Here is a 17,926-nt window from a genome sequence, read left to right as displayed (position 1 = left end):
TTCTCCATTATGGATAATAGTTCAAACACATGCCTTGCTTCCAGGGAAAAGGCGGAAAAGATCAAGAGCTCAATTCAACATCCAAGTGGTTAAGTTGAAAGGCACGATTGCTATTCACAAGCTGTTTAGTTCTTTCTTTTTTTTTTTTTTTTCTTTTCCTGAAAAAAAAGCCATATTGAATGGACTTGAAAGTTAAAAATCCTTGAACTCATTTTCAGATTAGATAAGCAGGTGTCACAGACTGGGAGTGTTTTTGCCAATAGTCATGTTGTCATCTAACCTGTGCAAACTTTTTTTTACTAATAATGTTTGAACAGCTTAAAAGTCTATCCTCTATTTCCTTGCTGCTCATGTGATCTTCTGTCAGGCAAGCAGTTTTATTGCTCTCATTTCAGTCTACCTGAAAATGCTAGAAAGCTATAAACTTTGTATGTCCACACCTGTGTACATTATTAAATACTCACCCAACATATTCATTTATTAGGGTGAAAACCCCAAATACCACATACTGTGCAAGTTATGCAAATAGGGTATAGATAATTTCTAGACACAGTGAATTGCCTTTAAACTGTATTTTAAACTGATTATACAGATTTGCACTCAGACCAATTTTTTAAAGGCAGGACTCAAAGCCAGACGTGTTATACTAGTGCATTTTAATACAAATAAGGAAAATAACAGTACTTCTGTGTATAATATTACCCGTGTGTTTTCTATGAAAGACTCTAAATTATACTTTTCTTCCAGACTTTGCACAGTTAGTACAGAGATTACTACTGGTAACCTGCTAATTTAAGAGTAGAAGGGTAGCGTGTGCGATGAGCCAGGCACTTTTGCCTATCAATAAAAATACTATTTGTTTTCACAGCTATTTCTTTTTCTAAATTCATCCGTGTGTCTTCCAGGTTCCTCAGAGACTGTTCAGCTTCTAGCAGTTTTTTCTTCAGAGATTCAATGGACTCCGTTAGTTCTTCAACTTCATTGATCAACCTGAACAGAATTACATAAGTAATATAAAAATGGGCAGAATCTAGTCTGTGTTCCCAAGGACATATGAACTGTAACAGGAATAAAGATCAACAGCTGCAGAAGCATAACACTCATCAACAAAGACAGGAGGGATTGATCCCAATGCATCAAAGGGTACCTGAGACTTTGGGATACAGGACTTAGACCTGTAGGACCTCTTTGAGATCCTACGCACCTAGCGAAAACCAGTTCACTTTCAGTTTTTTACTGAAATCTCCCATGATTTAGATAGCATTAAGCATGCCTTTTGCCACTAAGAACAGTGGAACTATTCATCTTTACCTTCTCCCACTGTGCAGGACACTTGTATTAATAATTTTAAAACAGAAATTGCTCAGTGAGTTACCCAGTTTAACTGTATCTGCATTTCTTTAAGCCTGTTTTTTGATATCTATTCACTGGTATAAAACTCAAGTATTAAAGATGATATTTGTACCAGGCATCAGAAAACAGTCTTTGCTTAAAATGCATGTAGGTTTTTTAAGAAGCAGCAGCACGGCATTAAAAAAAAAAAATACAATTTTTAAAAAGCTCATCACTTCAGCTGAAAGTAAGTGTAGGTTAGGTGCTTTACTGCAATCTCTGTCTGCACATATTTACTTCCTGGGAAAACAAAAATCCTGTATGCTATGGGAACTGAGTAAATACAAACAGAATAAGCATGGCAATTAAACACATGCCCATTCAGCAAAGGACTTGAATATGTCCTTAGATCCCATTAAAGAAAACTTACATACTGTAAAGCTTGCACAAGAATGATTTGCTGAATCAGGACCTAAATGAGTGTGCCTGCAGTGGCATAAAGCATTTGGATTAATTATAACTTCTTCCTTGTTGTGTAAAGAACAGCATATTGGCTTTGAATGGAAGACATCTTTGCTACAAGTAAATTGTAAGCCTGCAAAAGCTGATCCCCCACTTTTCCTAAGGGCAGGAAAATGTGAAGGATGAGAATCAATTACAAGGCTTATAATGAGATCAAAAGTGACAAATGTGATGTTCGGACCTTTAATTTGAAAGGATTTATTGACCTCTAGTTTTAAAACGGATTATTACTGAAAATCAAATGCCACCAGCCCAATTCTTTGGAGTACTAAGGACACGTCTCAGACTGTGGATATGCGCAGCCCATTTACATTCTCAATACTTCAAACATAATTCTTTCAGCACATGGTCCACCTTGTGGTGAACTTTTGCTAACAGCTAAAGAATGGCAAATTATCCACACGTAGCCAGATTTTTTGGATCATTTAAATCAAAAAGAAACTACGCAGTTCAGAGAAAAAAGCATAGAAGTAAACATCAGAGTGGTGTCTATACATTTTCTGTTTGTCGATACATTAGGTTAAAATAATGCTTTCTTTGCAGTGATTTTAGTCAATTGAATTATTTCTCATATATCAGATCAAACCTCACGATAAAAGCTAAAGGCCCTATGTTGCCACTAAAAAGTGCAAACGCTATCTAACATCACCTCTGGATAGAATGGACATCTTGGAGGACTTGTTTAACAGTGTTTACCTGAATTGTGCTGCATCTCTGCAGAGCTCAACATTGGGCCTAAAAGATCTGTCATACAGCCTCGTTTGGGCAACTTTCATTGGGGCTTCTTTGTCTTTGATAGCTTGCTTGAGAGCAGCAATGTTAGCTTCTTGATCTCCAATCTCCTTGAGGGTCTGAAAAGGATACCCAAGAAAAAGAACTGTTTAGAAAAACTCGTCTCTGTGCATGCTATACATTTCATCAAGGTCCCAATGAGTCACTTACAGTTTTGACCTCCTATTGGGCCAGAATATAAAAGAAATAGAAGCACAAAAGTGTTTTTGACATCTTTATTTCTACTCCTACACTGAGAATCTGATCTCTGTGTTGAAAAGCAGCGGAAAATATGCTGTAACCTGTTCAAAAACTCTTCACATCTCCTCACAACACATCCCACTTCCATGAATTGCTTTTAATTGTAAATCTTTTACTGTAAATTATCCAAGAAAAGCTCAAGTTATTTTGAATAGGATTACAAACTGCTGGGCAGCTTGGAATTGTATGGTTTTCTAGCATTAGTGAAGAAAAAGACAGGAAATTCTGAATTCCTTCTCTTCCATAACCACTGATACACATGAAGAAAATTCAGTCTGCCCAGCTGTCATTACTGCACAGGTGCTAAGGAATGACTTGTTTTTTCCATGTCTCCCAATAGCCTAACACGGAAATAGGAGCTTTTCAACACTGGAGAAGGAGCAGAGTCTGAAGATACCTCTTGTAATTTGCCAGGAACTGCTGCTGCTACAGAAGCAGCACAGCAGACAGCAGAACAAGCTGAACTGGAGCCATAATCCAGCACTGAAGACTCTTATCAGATACTAAACTGACACAAAATAGTGTTTTAGATTTTTTTTTTTCTGGAGGATAATTTTACCATGATCTTCTCAAACGATGCTATCATGCCTGTAACCAGCATTTCAAAAATAACACTTACTTTTTTCAAATGATGCTCTAGTTTATGTTTTGTATCATCTAGCTCCTCAAGATGTTTGGCAAAAGCCTCATTAACAGCAGCACACTGCATCCTCAGGTCCTCAGATACGTCATGAAGAATATTATCAATTAAAGCACGAAGATTAATTGAAGCTTGTTTTTCTCGTTCTGCCTTATAGATGTTGTCGTGACTGAACTTGGCCCATGTCTCTGGTGTTGATGCACTGCAAGAAGAAAAATAAAATAGGGTAAAGCCAACTGTTTCGAAGAAAAACTTCAACAAAACCAGTCTGCATACAAGGAATCTACTTCGTCATAAGTGGTGTGGCATGCTGAAATGGTAGCACTACCACTGCTATCCATGTAGCTGTTTTAAAGCAATGACATCACATGTGCAAAGCAGCAATAACACCTTTAATTCAGAGCAGCATTACAGCTTTCACTGATGCAACGGATGTATCATATCTTACCAGGGTTGTTGTGGAGGATAATGATGAGAACTGCTCACCTCTCTTCAAACTTCACTGAGCTAGGATGAAACTGGATGTTGGTGCTCTGGTTATTGTATCTTCCACATTTATCATCAATGTTGTACGTTTCAACTTTGTCTGACCAGTCCATCTCACAAATCTCTTTGTGGTCTCGATTTAATCTGAAAAGGCCATCATTATTATCACACATGGTTAATAGAAAACAATACAATTCAACGTAACTATAGATGTTTAAGAAGATAGGCTCTGAGTCTTTGTCACAGAAAATTGAGAAGGTAAACTTTCCTTTTTGTTAAGAGTTGAAACTGCTGCTTTGTTGTCATTTAAATGAGTCAAACATCAACCAGTTAATTAGAATGACTTCAGATTACAGAAGACAGTGAGTCTTTATCAACTGTTAACACCAGATGTCACTCTTACCTAAGGAATTAAAAAGATTCTGCCGCCCAGTGATGCTGCTGATCCAAAAATGATCTTAAAACATTTATAAAAAGAGAAGCCTAAACTCAGTAGATTACTTTGATACCATAACTGATATAATAGAACTACTGTAAATTATTCTACATTTAAAAACATTATTTTTAAAAATAAAATTTCATTTTATCTGGTAGAATAGCGAAAATTGAACCAGATGAAAAAATAAATTTAAAGTAAAATACCAGCATTTCCAGCGTTAACCCCATCATATTGATGCACCTGAGGATTTGGCTAACATCTTCTTTTGAAAGGGTTTGATATAAATTAAAAACAAATATTCCCTTTGAAGTGCAATGAACTGATATGGAAGGTTGAGTTAAATTCCACATTGTAAGTTCATAGTGACATCTGGCGGCAAAAAACTCATCTTGAAAAGGTCCTTTGATCAGACAAATTATTGTAAAAGATTTACAGTTTCAATATATCACAAGGTGCAAAAAGAGAGAGTAATATCCAGATAATATTTTATTAAATTCTGGTTTAGCGTTGGAAAACTGGACAACTAAATACACATACTAGAAATTAGGACTGAAAATATAAAGCAATATACTGGAAATTATGAAAGGGCATGGCTCCCACCTTGCCTTACCTTCCTTGCTAATCCTAAAGTTTCATCAGTGAGTACATCTTTTCAGGTTTAAATGGAATTCACACAGCTCATAAACACATTGGTATGAACTTTATCCACTGGGTGTTGTACCCCGGTGTGCCAGGAATTATTTGCCTATATATAAATTAACCACTGAGGTATTGAGAAAAACACCTTACCGCATCTGGTTACTAGCTTGCATCAAAGTTCTTTTCAAAAGCTCCTGGATATTTCTTATAAGTTCAGCTTCCTAGATAAAAACATTGAGACTTCTATGATATTCGGTGCAGTACATACCATCCTGCAGAGCAATTTGATTTCAATCGCTGTGGATATACTCTCAAATCTTCCACTCATTACCCACTCTTACCTTATTATTACAAGATAAGATCTTCTCTGGAGTTAGCAAATACTGAGGTAACTCAGCTATAAGTCTATGAAGGCAGCAACACATAAATACTTCTAAAGCCTGGGGATTCATTACTTTCATATTGCATGTGTATTCTATGAAAAAGAGTGTGTTCTGCCAGATTAAACAGAATACCTGAATTACTTGCACAGCTTTGAAGTAGAGAAAAAATAAGGCAACAGCACCGTCCTCAGCAGGAGACCGGAGTCGCTGCCTTGCACAAAGCTGGGCAGGACTCTTTCTCCTCTGCAAGCACAAACTCAGATGTCAGGGGCTGCTGCTTTGCACTGGGATGTGATGCAGCAGATCAGCTTCTCTGGCAAGACACTGGCAGTCAGAATCTGCTGAGTCCTTGCAGACACCTTCAGAGCATGCTGCCTTGTTCTGTAACAAGTGTTTTAACTGCATGCAAGGCACAGGCTGCCAGCAGATTCCTGCAGATCTCCAAAAATAAAGTTTGTCTGAAGTATGGTGATAAGGAGCTACTTAACATAAAGGAGTATCACACTTCTGGTTGGCCTGCTTCCTTTGAATGCTCTGTATTAACTAAAAATAGAAGTTACTGCTCTACGATTTAAACAGTCAGTCTGCTTCAGCAGGTATAGGACAGCCATCCCAAGATAAACCTGACGACACTTGTAGCTTTACTTTTATCAGACCCATTTGTTCCAGAATTTGTTTTGCCTCTGGTGATGGTTAGTACCAAGGACTTCAGAATTATCTCAGATATGCAGTGTTGTTTGAGAGGTTAATTTCCTCTTGGCTGCAAGATGCGACTGCTCACAGTCACAAAGCTTTGCCTCACCTTGATAACAGATCCAGTGTCTGAAGTTTCAGTTCAATCTGTTTTTAGCAAGAACATCCATTTCAGCACAAACGTGATCAAAACAAAAATGACCATACTTTCTAAAAGATTCTTACTGAACAAAAAGTACCTGGTGTTCATTTTTGTCTGTAATAAAGTTGCTTTAGGGATTAACTATCCACGCTCTATGAAGTGATTTACTGGTCTGGTGATTATAAGCTGTTATATAAAGGCCTACCCAACATGCATTTTCTTTTTTATTATTTAAAGGAATTTAATATTTGAGGCTCAGATTTTGAAAAGAGCTTTTGTAACCGCAGAGCTTCTAATTAATTTTGCTGTTGTGCATCAATGACAGTCATCCAATGACAACTAGGGGAGTATATTCTTACTAATAGACTTCATACTCAGGACGTTGCTGGCACTCACTGATCCTTGAACTGTTCTTGACAAATAAATGAGCGCATACATCCCTGCGGTGTCAGTTTCTCCATTATAAGAAACCATCAGGGAGTGTAAAAAAATATCACTTTATTCTAAATGGAAAAGGACAATCTTGACTGGAAAAAAAATATTATTTTTAAGGCTTAAAATGAGCACAATTAAAATAAATACATAGCTGAAGGTAACACTTTACAAACTGTGAAAACACCAGGATTCACTTTCTGCAAAAAGGAAATACTGCAACGGCTGAGTTGTCAAAAAATTAAAATAATTTTAGTGTTAAAAAGAGACAGTACTTGAAATTACTTTTATAGTAATTGTTATTATTTTGTGCTGGGTAGTCAGTCTCCATGTAAAAAGAGAGGCAATCATTTTCATGTGAGTAATGCGCACAATCCTAAATGAGAAAAGCCTTCCTTTAGCAGATAAAGTGTCACACGTGGAAAAAGTGAACTAGTGCAAAAATGAAGAACTCCCTTGTTGAATGACCTAAAATAAAATTAAAAATTTGTTTCCCTTTTGAGGAGATAGGCATTCAAATACAACATTTAAAACTGAAGATAGGGTTCTCCTAATTAATGGCAGTCTAAGGCTACTTGGAGTGAATAAGTAGATGTATAAGGCAATGTATTTTCAATAATTATCTAATAAATGATTTATCCTAGCTTTTAAAACAGTTCAGAAGTCAGAGTGCGTGCCTGGGAGGAGCTGTGGCACCATGCTGAAGATGAAGATCCTCTGATCTAGGTCACACAGTCCTGACCACACTGTCAGACATCGCAGCGCGATCCAGCCGCTGACAAAGCGGAGCTGTGGCTCGCTCATGGGATTGCAGCGGGAAAAGGGCCATAGATCAATACTGCATAAATATCTGCTCTCCTCGAGTCGCTTCAAAATCCATGGTCTGAAGATGTTGAACTAGGTGCTATGCTTTTAACGGAGTTGTCTGTGTACAGGACTGTCCTATTGTGCACTGGTTCACTTGGCAAAGCTACAGATCAGTGTTTGGAAAGGGTTTTCTGCTGGATTCCTCTCCCCATTATTGCATTTGGCAGGAATACACACAACTGTATCCCCTCTCTACTTTTTTAATTTTATACTGGTGACAGGATCTTGGCTAATGCCTTTGTCTCCAGCATCAGGGAATAGTGGGGCTGACATCATTGTTGAAGCAAATGCACAACAAGTCAACACTCTGAGTCAAATACAGTTCTTGGGTAAAAAAAATGACTTAAATGTAAATACATCTGCTTAGAACACAGTCGATCTGGCACTCAGTTAATGAATCTGGATACTGGATATGCAGAAATAACCTTGAAATGCAGAATAAACGCAAGTGAAACGTGATTAACTGACAGTATACTGCTATGTGGCAAGTCCTGTACTAGTGATTACATCTTCAATATTAAATGCTAGCACATAAACATACTAAACTGTCATTAAACAGATACAAGGTGGATTCAGAGGAGATTTCATATGTGCTATGAAAGTAACAAGAAAACTCATAGAAGATAGATGCATGCACTGCTTTTTCTGAATTTAGGTGTTTACAGTGCAGCAGCCCAAACAAATAAAATCATTCTACTTAAGAGACTATCTTTTTAGTCATCAAAGATCATTTTCATAGGGAAAATAATTGTGTTCTTCAGCTTTTTTTTTTTTTTTTAACAACTGCATTAAGAAAAGATTAATATGCTGCTAAGTGGAGCCTATGAAGTTCTGTGTAACAGCTGATTTTACTATGCGTGTGAGGAGCTTTCACTTAAATACCTTAATCCCTTATTCCCAGAACATAAATTAGCTATGCAGTTCTATGCATATACAGTTAAAACTACTTGTGCAAAGAAAAGAATGTCCCTTTCCTCACACCGTTGACTTTTGGAAAAATATTTCTTCTATTTCTCAGTTTTTGCAGAAGAGATGAAGATTTTTGAGGAGAATAAATTACTCCTGATCTCCCTTGCGTTACCATTTCTTAGGAGAGTTGAGATTAGAAAGTGACTGGACAAGTATGCAACATTCATAAAAAGTATGTCAGTACTTTAGTAATAAAATGTGCATAGCTCCTCCAAGTAAGCAAATGAACACACAGCCATCAGGGAACTGGGCCATTAACTCTGAAATCTGTGCAATGAACAGTCAGAATTCATGGAAGAGCAACTCTAAGTGTGAAGAATTATTACTCACTTTTGGAGAGAGTAAGAAATACAAGGTTCTGTTTGATTTCTTGCAGCAAAAGAGGTACAGAGTATAGCTGCAGCTTAAAAAGCTGGCAGAGCCACAGAGGGCACATTATAAGAATCTATTTGCAAACATTCATGCCATAAAATCTATCCCTCTGTGAAAATGGGAAGGGTTTCCTCTCATATTATATACTCCTCTTCCTTCTGTACTGCAAAGGTCATTGGCATGGCAACAAAATCTTCATTTCTCAGGAGTCCATCTGCTGCTGGTATACACGCCTCAGCTGAACTCACATCATTCTTTTTTGATGACATCCCACTTGGCTGTTGATGGTCTGTCGTCACACGCAAAGAATCACAATTTCAGGTGAAGAATTAGCAGCAGCAGACGGACTTCTTAGCAATGAACAAACTATCCTTTGAAACAGAGATCAGGAGGAGAGAAATGCCAGAAAATTGATTTTTTTGAGGGGTAAATCTTGTATTTCACATCTTTCTCTAAAGCAGCAGCAGCTGATGAAGGTAGTTTCTGTACTGTGTATTTTATAACAATTCAAAAATCAGTCTGGCACACCACTGAAATACTCCATACACTAATCCCCCCATTTTTGCATTTTTCACTAGAACAGCTTCTTAGGTAATGATTACAATTGAGCATTACTCCTATTAAAAATATTGCTAAATACTAGCACTCCATCAACTCTGTAATTCTCTTAAGTATTTTTCTAACAACAAATATTAATCATCTGGGTTAATCAGTAACTCATCATGAATCAACTTTCCATTATATTGGAAGCTGCGGGCCAATGTTCATTAATTTATCTGTGGGACAGTAGGATATGTATCATTCAAGAATGAAAGATGACCCAGAATCTGTTCTCTGTATCATAATGCAACCACAATAATTACATCAGCTTTGAAGGCAATCTACATGCTGTGCTGGATCGCAGTGACAGATAACAAAGTGTCAGCTAGAGTAGAGTCCTCTTTGGGAGGAAAATGATCGAGCAGATTTCAGGAGAGCATCAGGTTTGTTGAAGTCACACTGTCAGAAATACCATCTGTCTGGGCCCCCCGTGTGTCTGGAGCTGTCATCTCCCGCAGGTGTCACACGGCTACATTGCACTGATTAGAGAGAGCCATGCTGCTGTCCTGCCGTACAATTAAAATGATGGCTTGGGCTGAGACGCAACAGTGCCATGTTAGATTACCTTGTTGAGAACCTTGGCAAGACTGCAGCATCAGAACTGGTAGTAAAAGGCAGAGACTGCTCTCTTGAACATGGAAACAGGCAACGTTTCACATGTCCTGAATAGTTGTTAACTGTAGGTTCAGTCCCTCTACACAGTCTGCTCATGGGGTACTGCATTTTTAAAGTGTAACCTGCAGAGATGAGGGGACTTTAATCCAAGCAGAGTCTGGAAAGAGTTTAATGCCAGAGTGTGATGCTCAGCTTGGTACAGGAAACCTCTGCTTTGATTTCGTATGGATCTGGTCTCCTCTGATTGTACTCATGTGATTTTAAACATTTTTTAAACAAAGGAAGGATTTTAAATAATCCCTCCTGCATTTAGGATCGATAGACAAAGTCCAGGCTGCCACAGGAAGGGGAAACAAACCTCTGCGTCCTGCCAGAAGGTACCTTCACACTGCAGTTATCACCTGCTGACCAAGCCGCTCGGCATTTTGGAGACGGGGTAGCACTCTGCAAGGGCTGCCAACAGCCCTGCCCATCCTACCGCCCCGCTCACCTTCAGCAGCTCCCTCTCCACCTCATCACAGACCAGGTCCGGGGGCTGCCTGCGCTCCCGACACTGCAGGTTATCGGTGGCGATGCTGTAGGGCACCTCGGTGGCGTCGAGCGCCCTTTCCAGACGCAGCTTCTGGGCTGCCAGCAGCCCGGTCTCCGCATCCAGGTCCTCGATCTCCTTCTGGAGCTCGCCCTTCCAGAAGTGAATGTCCTGCAGCCGCTGGCCCAGGGCGGCTGTGGAGTCCTGCTGGGCGCGCTGAGCAGCGGCAGCAGTGCGCTCGCACAGCTCCTTGGCCTCATCCCGGTTGCGCTCGGCCTCCTGGCAGCTGGCGAAGGCCCGGTGGTACTGGCAGTAGTTGCTCTGGTGCCACTCGGGGGGCAGGTACTTGGCGCTGCGGAAGCCGGCCGTGGCCAGGCCGCTGGAGGAGTCGGGCCCGGTTTTCAGCGCCGCCTCGTACACCTTGGGGGGCAGCGCGGAGATGGGCACCGGCGGCGGCGGGGGCTCGGCGGTCAGCAGGGGCCGGGCGGGCGCCTCGGGCCCCGCCATGGCTGCGCTAGGCCTCGCCGCGTCCTGCCGTCGCCTAGGCAACGGCAGCAGCCAATCAGCAGCCGCAACCTTCCCCGAGGAGCAGGGAAAGCGGCAACGGCAGCCACCAATCAGAGCGCCGGCGCGCTCCGAGGTGGGGTCGCTGTTGCCGTGGCAACGGGGAGAGCCAATGGGGAGGGAGCGGGGGGCCGTGGCGGGCTGGCGGTGTCATGGCGGCGCCGTGGTGGTGTCATGGCGGCTTCTGTCATGGCGGCGCCGGGCGGGTTTCCCTCGCGCTGTAACCGTTGTGACTCTCCCGAGCGAGTGCGCGGGTGGGAATAAAGAGATAATTCTTACTGCGTTTTGCCTCTTCCTTGTGCTCAGCGTCTTCCCTTTCCCCCCCCGCCATCGCATTTGCCCTTCATTGTCTGGGCACGGGGAGGATCCTGACAGGGCCCGTTCTGAACGTCGACCCCCCGGCCGCTGCGTGTGCCTGTGGCAGCCGGCTGGGGCCGAGACCCCTTTGTTGGCCCCTGGGGGACACCGACAGCGTGGGCTGGGCTTTATGGTTATTTTTGGGGGGTTGCCAGTGCTGGGCTGGAAGGCGAGGCCTGGAGCGCAGCGGTGGGTGCTGCAAGCACGGGGACAACAGAGGGCACTGTCGTCCTTGCGCTGCGGCAGTCTCTCTTCAAAGTCCTTTTTAAGTAGAAAATAGGAAGAAGAAGCCACGTGCTTTGCCGCCCGCCCGGTAACATGCAGGCTAAGGGGCTCCTTGGGTGCTGAGGGGAGCGGTGTCCAGGTGTGCGCCCCGGCTGCTGGGAGGTGCCACCCAAATTGCTGCTTAAAATCCTTTGGTTTAGATCAGTTCGCTCTAAACCCACAGAAAGTCAATGGTCCTACAGGGCTTTGCGCTCCTTGGAGAGATCAAGAGGTTGCTGCTGACAGAGCGCTTGCATTCGAAAGATGCACTGTGCCGCGGCTGGCAGCACGGCCCCAGCAAAATTTCCCTTCCACAGGGGCAATGTTGAAAAAGAAGGCTGAATCCCAGCAGAGATGAGAAATCCTGCCTCTTCCCTTTTGCAAACACTGTGATATAACTGGCCCTTTAATTAAACAGCACCACTGGATGAGCTCTTTGCACTGTTGAAGTCACTGTGCCCTTTGCTTTCCCTTTGGACTTACTTCTGTTTCTCTCTCTTTTTTTCAAGCATCTTTCCTCTAACTGTCCCATCTGTTCCTTTCCTTAAGTTGCCCTCAGCCTGCATCTTTCCTCTGCTAGTAGCCTTCTCAGCATGGTGATCTATGCAAATGTTGCATTTTTAAAGTACAGTAAGTCTACAGGAGAAGCCCTGCTGAGATACTGAAAGTTCTTGGTATGGAAAATACATTTTTGAAAATAAGAGCAGCAAAGATTTGCTATTAAATAGCATTTTCTCTTCGAGGGTTCCAAAGAGCCCTTATTAGTGGCATCTTATCACAGCCCAGTCAGTATCACCCAGGCAGTTTTGCAGAAAGGTCTGTTAGGGCCACGATGGGATGTGTCTGAGGTTGCAAACATAGCAGCAGGCTGGGCTGAGTCGCTGGTCCTAAATGTGACTAATAAATTATAGTCTTCTCCAAGAGGGAAACACTGCACGAAAAATTTGTAAATTCTTCCTGAACCAATGCAAGTGTTACTTCAATGAGCAGCTTTATTGTTGTTATCCCAACTGGACATTGCTTCCAAGGAACAGATTTTGGAGAGTTTTGCCATCAGGCTGTTTTTTGTTTTGTTTTGCTTTGTTTTTGTCGGTCCAAGTCTGCTTTCAAGTGTTAACAGATGCATCTTGTCTTAACAGGCTGTACATCACATTGCTGCAAGAAATAAAAGCAAAACCTATTGGCACCTGGCAGATTCAGGAGTTCCCTTCATTATCCAGGGCAGACCCAGGGACCCTGTGTTTCAAAGCTCTTCCAACAGCCAAGTGATTTAGTATGCCACTGTACCACATAAATTATTAACAGCCATCCAAGATGTTTCCAGAGTACACGATGACAAAACATACTGGAAGAAAAGAACACAAATGTTTTCCAGCTCAAATCTTTTGACATGCAATAGATTAAGATTTCTCTTGGCTGGAATCCTTTTTACAGAAACTAGTTCCCCTTCCCCTATCAAATGCTCCTGTTTATGTCAGGTGCCCATGGGTTTTTTCATTGCTGCTGTTTCTTTTCCCTGTCTTCTGTTTGATTTTTGATTTTTTAAATTAGCATAAATGGAGAATAGATCTTGTGCTTGGAGAAGGGAAAGGTTTCCTCTCACATCCCGGTAGCAGAGAGGACCATTTGTGCTCCACAGCAAAGAAGTACTTGAAATATATTTTTTTGGAAGAAGGAGCTTTGTTCTCACGTCTAATGTAGGGAAATCTCGCTAACATGGAGTGTACATCCCAAACCTTTAGGTTGCCAGGTATAAAGAGGTCTACTGCAAATAAGCTACAGACTGTTCACATGGCATAATCATAATTTGCTGGGAGATGTGGAACCAAAACCTGAGTTGCTGCAAAGCTGTGTGTGCTGCTCTGCCTGGACAGATAAAAGAACTCAAGGGAAATTGCTGCAGAGGCAAAAAAGAGTGATTTTCTAGCTGTGGGGTAAACAGCTTTTGGGTTGCAGAGCCTTCATTTGGAGGCTTTGGGGAGGCAGCAGAGGCACTGTGCTGCCTGCGAGTGCATCCTTTGTCTTGGGGATGGGCTCTCTGTTCACAGCACCCAGGCCAACTGCATGCACCAGCTGAGTCAGTGCCTTGCTCCATGGAGGAGTTGTGGATCCCCTCCCAGCTCTGTCCCAATTTCCATGGAGAGAAAACCTGAATGTGCAGGCTGGCAAGGAGATGTGGTGCCTCTGCATCAAAAGCAGTTCCGTCACTTTTGTATCTCTGTTGTGAAGTGCCAGAAGATGTTTCCTCCCTCTCAGCTAATGTAATCGGGTGGGCAAAGAGAGCTGAGCTGCTTCCCTGGGAGGATGGACAGACTGGTCAGCTTTGAAGCACTCAGTACTAACAAATAACCAGCCATGCAAAAAGGCAAGCAATCAGCCACACAGCCAGGAAATACCGTCTAGCATTTAACTGTAATTCAGCATTTTGCAATGAGGGAAAATAAATAAATAAATAAATAAAGCATAGCTGAAGTGGACTGGTAGTACATTAAAGTTTATATGGTACATTAGAGGGGCATTGGCCTGAGCTGCCCAGGCCGGACTTGCTTTAAAAATTGGCCTCCCTTTTTTTGTTCACAAGGGACAGTCTCATGTTGAATTGTCTGCAGATCAACCAGGAATTGCTTTCACTGCCTGTTGGATCCCAGAGCAGAGTCCTGCAGTGTAAATTGGTATGGCCACGGCATCAAAATTCACGCTGAGGACCCTTATATACCAGAAATGCTGCAGCCAAGGACCCTGGCTTGCTTTTCTTACCTGTGTGAATCAGGCAGACATTCACAAAACCTCTTCAATTTATGTAGTCTTGTCACATTTTCTGCTGTTTGAATGCTCCAGTTTCTTGAGTCATCTCGGGCACCTGCTTCTCTGTGTCCACACTGACCAGGACAAGAAGTTCTGGGCACTAACGAGGAGGGCTGGGGCAGAGGGAGGATGGGAGAAGCTTTCCCAGCATAGCAAGGCAGGGCCTATAAATAGCATGAGCTGCAAGAACTGCTTCAGAAGAGTCCTCTGCTTGAGACAGAGGGCCAAATTCTCCTCGTGGCAACCCACTTGTCACAATTTGACTCAGCTTGAATGTGAGTGGAACATCGATTTTCTTTATTTAATATAGCATCATTACACTTTTTATCTACTGGCTGCATCCCCCAGTGATGAGTACCTTAGCAGGGTGATGGATAGAAAACACTGTACATTCATTTAGATGATAGATAGGGAGAAAGTGTGGTGAATTAGTTCAGAGGAGAGAAAATATAGTCAATTATTTTACATAAGGCAGTGTCTGGTACTCACAATCCCTGCCTGAGAGCAACAGAACACATGAATAAAAAGATTAAAGAGTTCAGAAGTGAATTTTTTGTTTTAATATCAACATATGGGCAAAATGTTACATTTCAACTTAAGAAATAAACATGCACTAGCCTCAGGAGCACTGATGTTCACCAAAAGGCTGAGACCAAAGGTTATCTAAGAACATAGGCATTGGTTTTATATCATCTCTTATCGCTGAGATTAGAATTGTCTCTGCTGTTTTGAATCTAATCACCCTCTCCTAGAATATGATAATTTCAGATAACATTAATTATTTGTAGCAGTTTTAGCATTTCTTTATAAAATGCAGTTATTTCACACACACACACACACACACACACACACACACAAAAAAAAAAAAAAAAAAAAAAAAAAAGCACAAATTGAGCCATTCCTATATGGATGAAAACGCCATTTAAAGTTTCATTTCCCTGCCTTCTATGTTTTAGGCAGCCTATGTTTGATTAGAGGCTGAGTGACAGCCATCCATGCCAGAACAATGCTGTTTTTATTTGCATTTTCCACCAGCTCTGGGAGTTTGCACTTTCTCCTTTTTGAAATCCATCTTGATAGGGCAGCATTAGACAAATCATTTGAATGATTTCAAATGCAGAGCACTTCTGCAGAAAGCTTGATTAAAAGGGTAAGCAGAGTTTGTCCCACCCGCATGGCCCCCTGGCGTGACCGTCTTGCTGGTGGTGGCAAGCCAGGACCGAGAAAAGTGAGGATATTTCTGCATATACCATGACAGGGATGTCACACTGGCAGTTCTTATCGTGGGGACACATCATGCATGCATGCATGATCCAACACCGCTGGGTCCTTCCTGCTGCTGCCCATCCCTCTGCTAGCTCAGGTGGAGAGAGCCACTGCGTTATTTAAAAAGAGAAAACAGACTGGTTGTTCAGACCTTCACTGGTGTAACCTGGCTTAGTTATGGTAGAGGAATGAAATTATACCAGCAGAAAATCTGATCTCATACTGACAGCAAGACCAGACACTCTTTAGAAATTTGTCCACTTTTAACTTTTAGATTCTACTTTGCTGTTTTCTATTGCATTAGATTCCCTTGTGCTCATCCAAACACCATCCTGACATCTGTTTTTAGAGCATGGCTTCCTTCCACATGAAACACCTGGCACGTTGAGTGTGGGTCTGGTTGGTAAGTGTGTGGTGTGGGAGCACAGCACTGAATCATGACCAAGTCTGCTGAGTTTGTTGAGTCTTCTTCAACAAACAGCCATCCTCCATCAGGGATATGGTGCTCCGTGCCCTAAACCTGAAAAAAACAGCAACTCACATGCATTATTTTGCTTTCCAACCACTGCTGTCAGTCCAGGAAGTGCAAGAAGTCTGTCCTGCAATTCTTCAAAATTGAAATCCATGTGTGATTAAAATCCAAGCACTTCTGCAGAAAGCAAATTCTGGGCTGTCTTTTTGGTGGTTTGTCTTTGGTTTTGTTTTTCCTTTTTCTAATTTATTCTGCTTAAAGGAAACACGTGGTGATAATCAGACCACATAGCGCTGAACTTACGGAGTTCAGCAGCCATCTGTTTAAAATGGAGATGTACAGAATTCCCAGCAAAGCCTTTTGCTGTACTCTTGGTTCAAGAGAATAACAGGAGGAGTCCTCAGCATGGACAGCAGTTTTACAGCACTAAGAAATTCCACAGCTAACAGGAAAACAATCAATTTATCACCAAGGGCTGCTGCTTTCCCTGTGTGGAGCCTGGAGGTTTGCTGTGGTTTGGAATGGTAGGCCATCAGTTTGAGTCAGCTTCATTTTCCCAGCTTTTTCCAACTCCGTAGTTGAAAACAAAGTCTCCTCTTCAGCTTCCTTCTCTTTCCACATCCAAAAAGTACGTCTGCAGGCAAAGCAGAAAGCAGAAATTTTGTCTGAGCAAGCTCAGGCCTGTTCGGGGTTCTGTCTTGATCTAGACAGATCTAGATTCTAGATCTTTGCAACTGCAAGTAGAAAAATGTTTCTGTTTTGAACTTGAGCTGAGGTTGCACTCCATGCTGTTCACGTTGTTTTCTGTTTGGGGAAACAAAGAGCAAAACTCTTCAAAAGCAGTGACTTGGGCTGGTGTAGGAATTTCAGCACACAGCAGTTTGGAAGGTCTTTTCCATTCCATTCTCCTCAAAAGCATCCTAAAGCAGTCTCCCACCTGGGCAAGCCAGCCCGTGTTCTGGGCTTCCTGAGCTCCTGTGCAAAGCCACGGAAGGTCACCTGCAGGAGGAGTGAGAGCTTCAGTTTGGACACAAATATGTTTTGGGGAAAATGTCGTAAAGAGAGAGTGTCCTTGCTGGGACAGGGCTAAGGCTGTGGCTGAGCAAGGATGGACAAGCCCAAGATGAATTTTGTTACTGGAGGCAGGACCACTCTCGCTGCATGTTGTTTCTGTAGCTTTGTGCCTTTGCTATCTCCCACCAGAGCCTGGACATGTTGCTGCTTTGCACAGCTCAGGCAGTGCTAATCAAAAGCACAACGTGGTCTGAGAATTTCTCATCATACCAGCGAATTAGGCAGCAGGGAGCAGGGCGATAATCCGCACCACGCGAGTTCTCGCCTCCCGCGGCCCTGCAGTGAGTCACCTACAAATGGCTTTTGCTGCATGGCTGCACCTTACCGGGGCGTTTTTTCCTATCAGAAGTGTTCAGCACTCAGATCCTGGATGGACAGGGAGCTGTGAGCAGGAGGAGCTGAGCTGGGCACCTGCAAGGAAGTCTTTGGGGT

The 17,926-nt window shown here is 42.3% G+C and overlaps 1 protein-coding gene across 1 annotated transcript; it reads right to left on the bottom strand.

Moving 5' to 3' along the window:
- Window positions 1–773: 773 nt before the first annotated feature.
- TEKT4 (tektin 4) lies at window positions 774–11,199 on the bottom strand (the record flags this gene model as incomplete). The annotated part of the gene is made up of 6 exons (XM_084296177.1): window positions 774–990; window positions 2,551–2,705; window positions 3,506–3,728; window positions 4,013–4,156; window positions 5,241–5,311; window positions 10,654–11,199. The coding sequence occupies 6 exons, from the start codon at window positions 11,197–11,199 to the stop codon at window positions 774–776; spliced, it is 1,356 nt and encodes a 451-aa protein (XP_084152303.1).
- Between the last annotated feature and the right edge of the window lie 6,727 nt (window positions 11,200–17,926).

Source organism: Netta rufina (assembly GCF_964035555.1).
Source record: "Netta rufina genome assembly, chromosome: 15".
Taxonomy (NCBI): Eukaryota; Metazoa; Chordata; class Aves; order Anseriformes; family Anatidae; genus Netta; species Netta rufina.
Note: the sequence above shows the minus strand (reverse complement) of the source record. Positions and strands in the feature narration are given on the sequence as shown.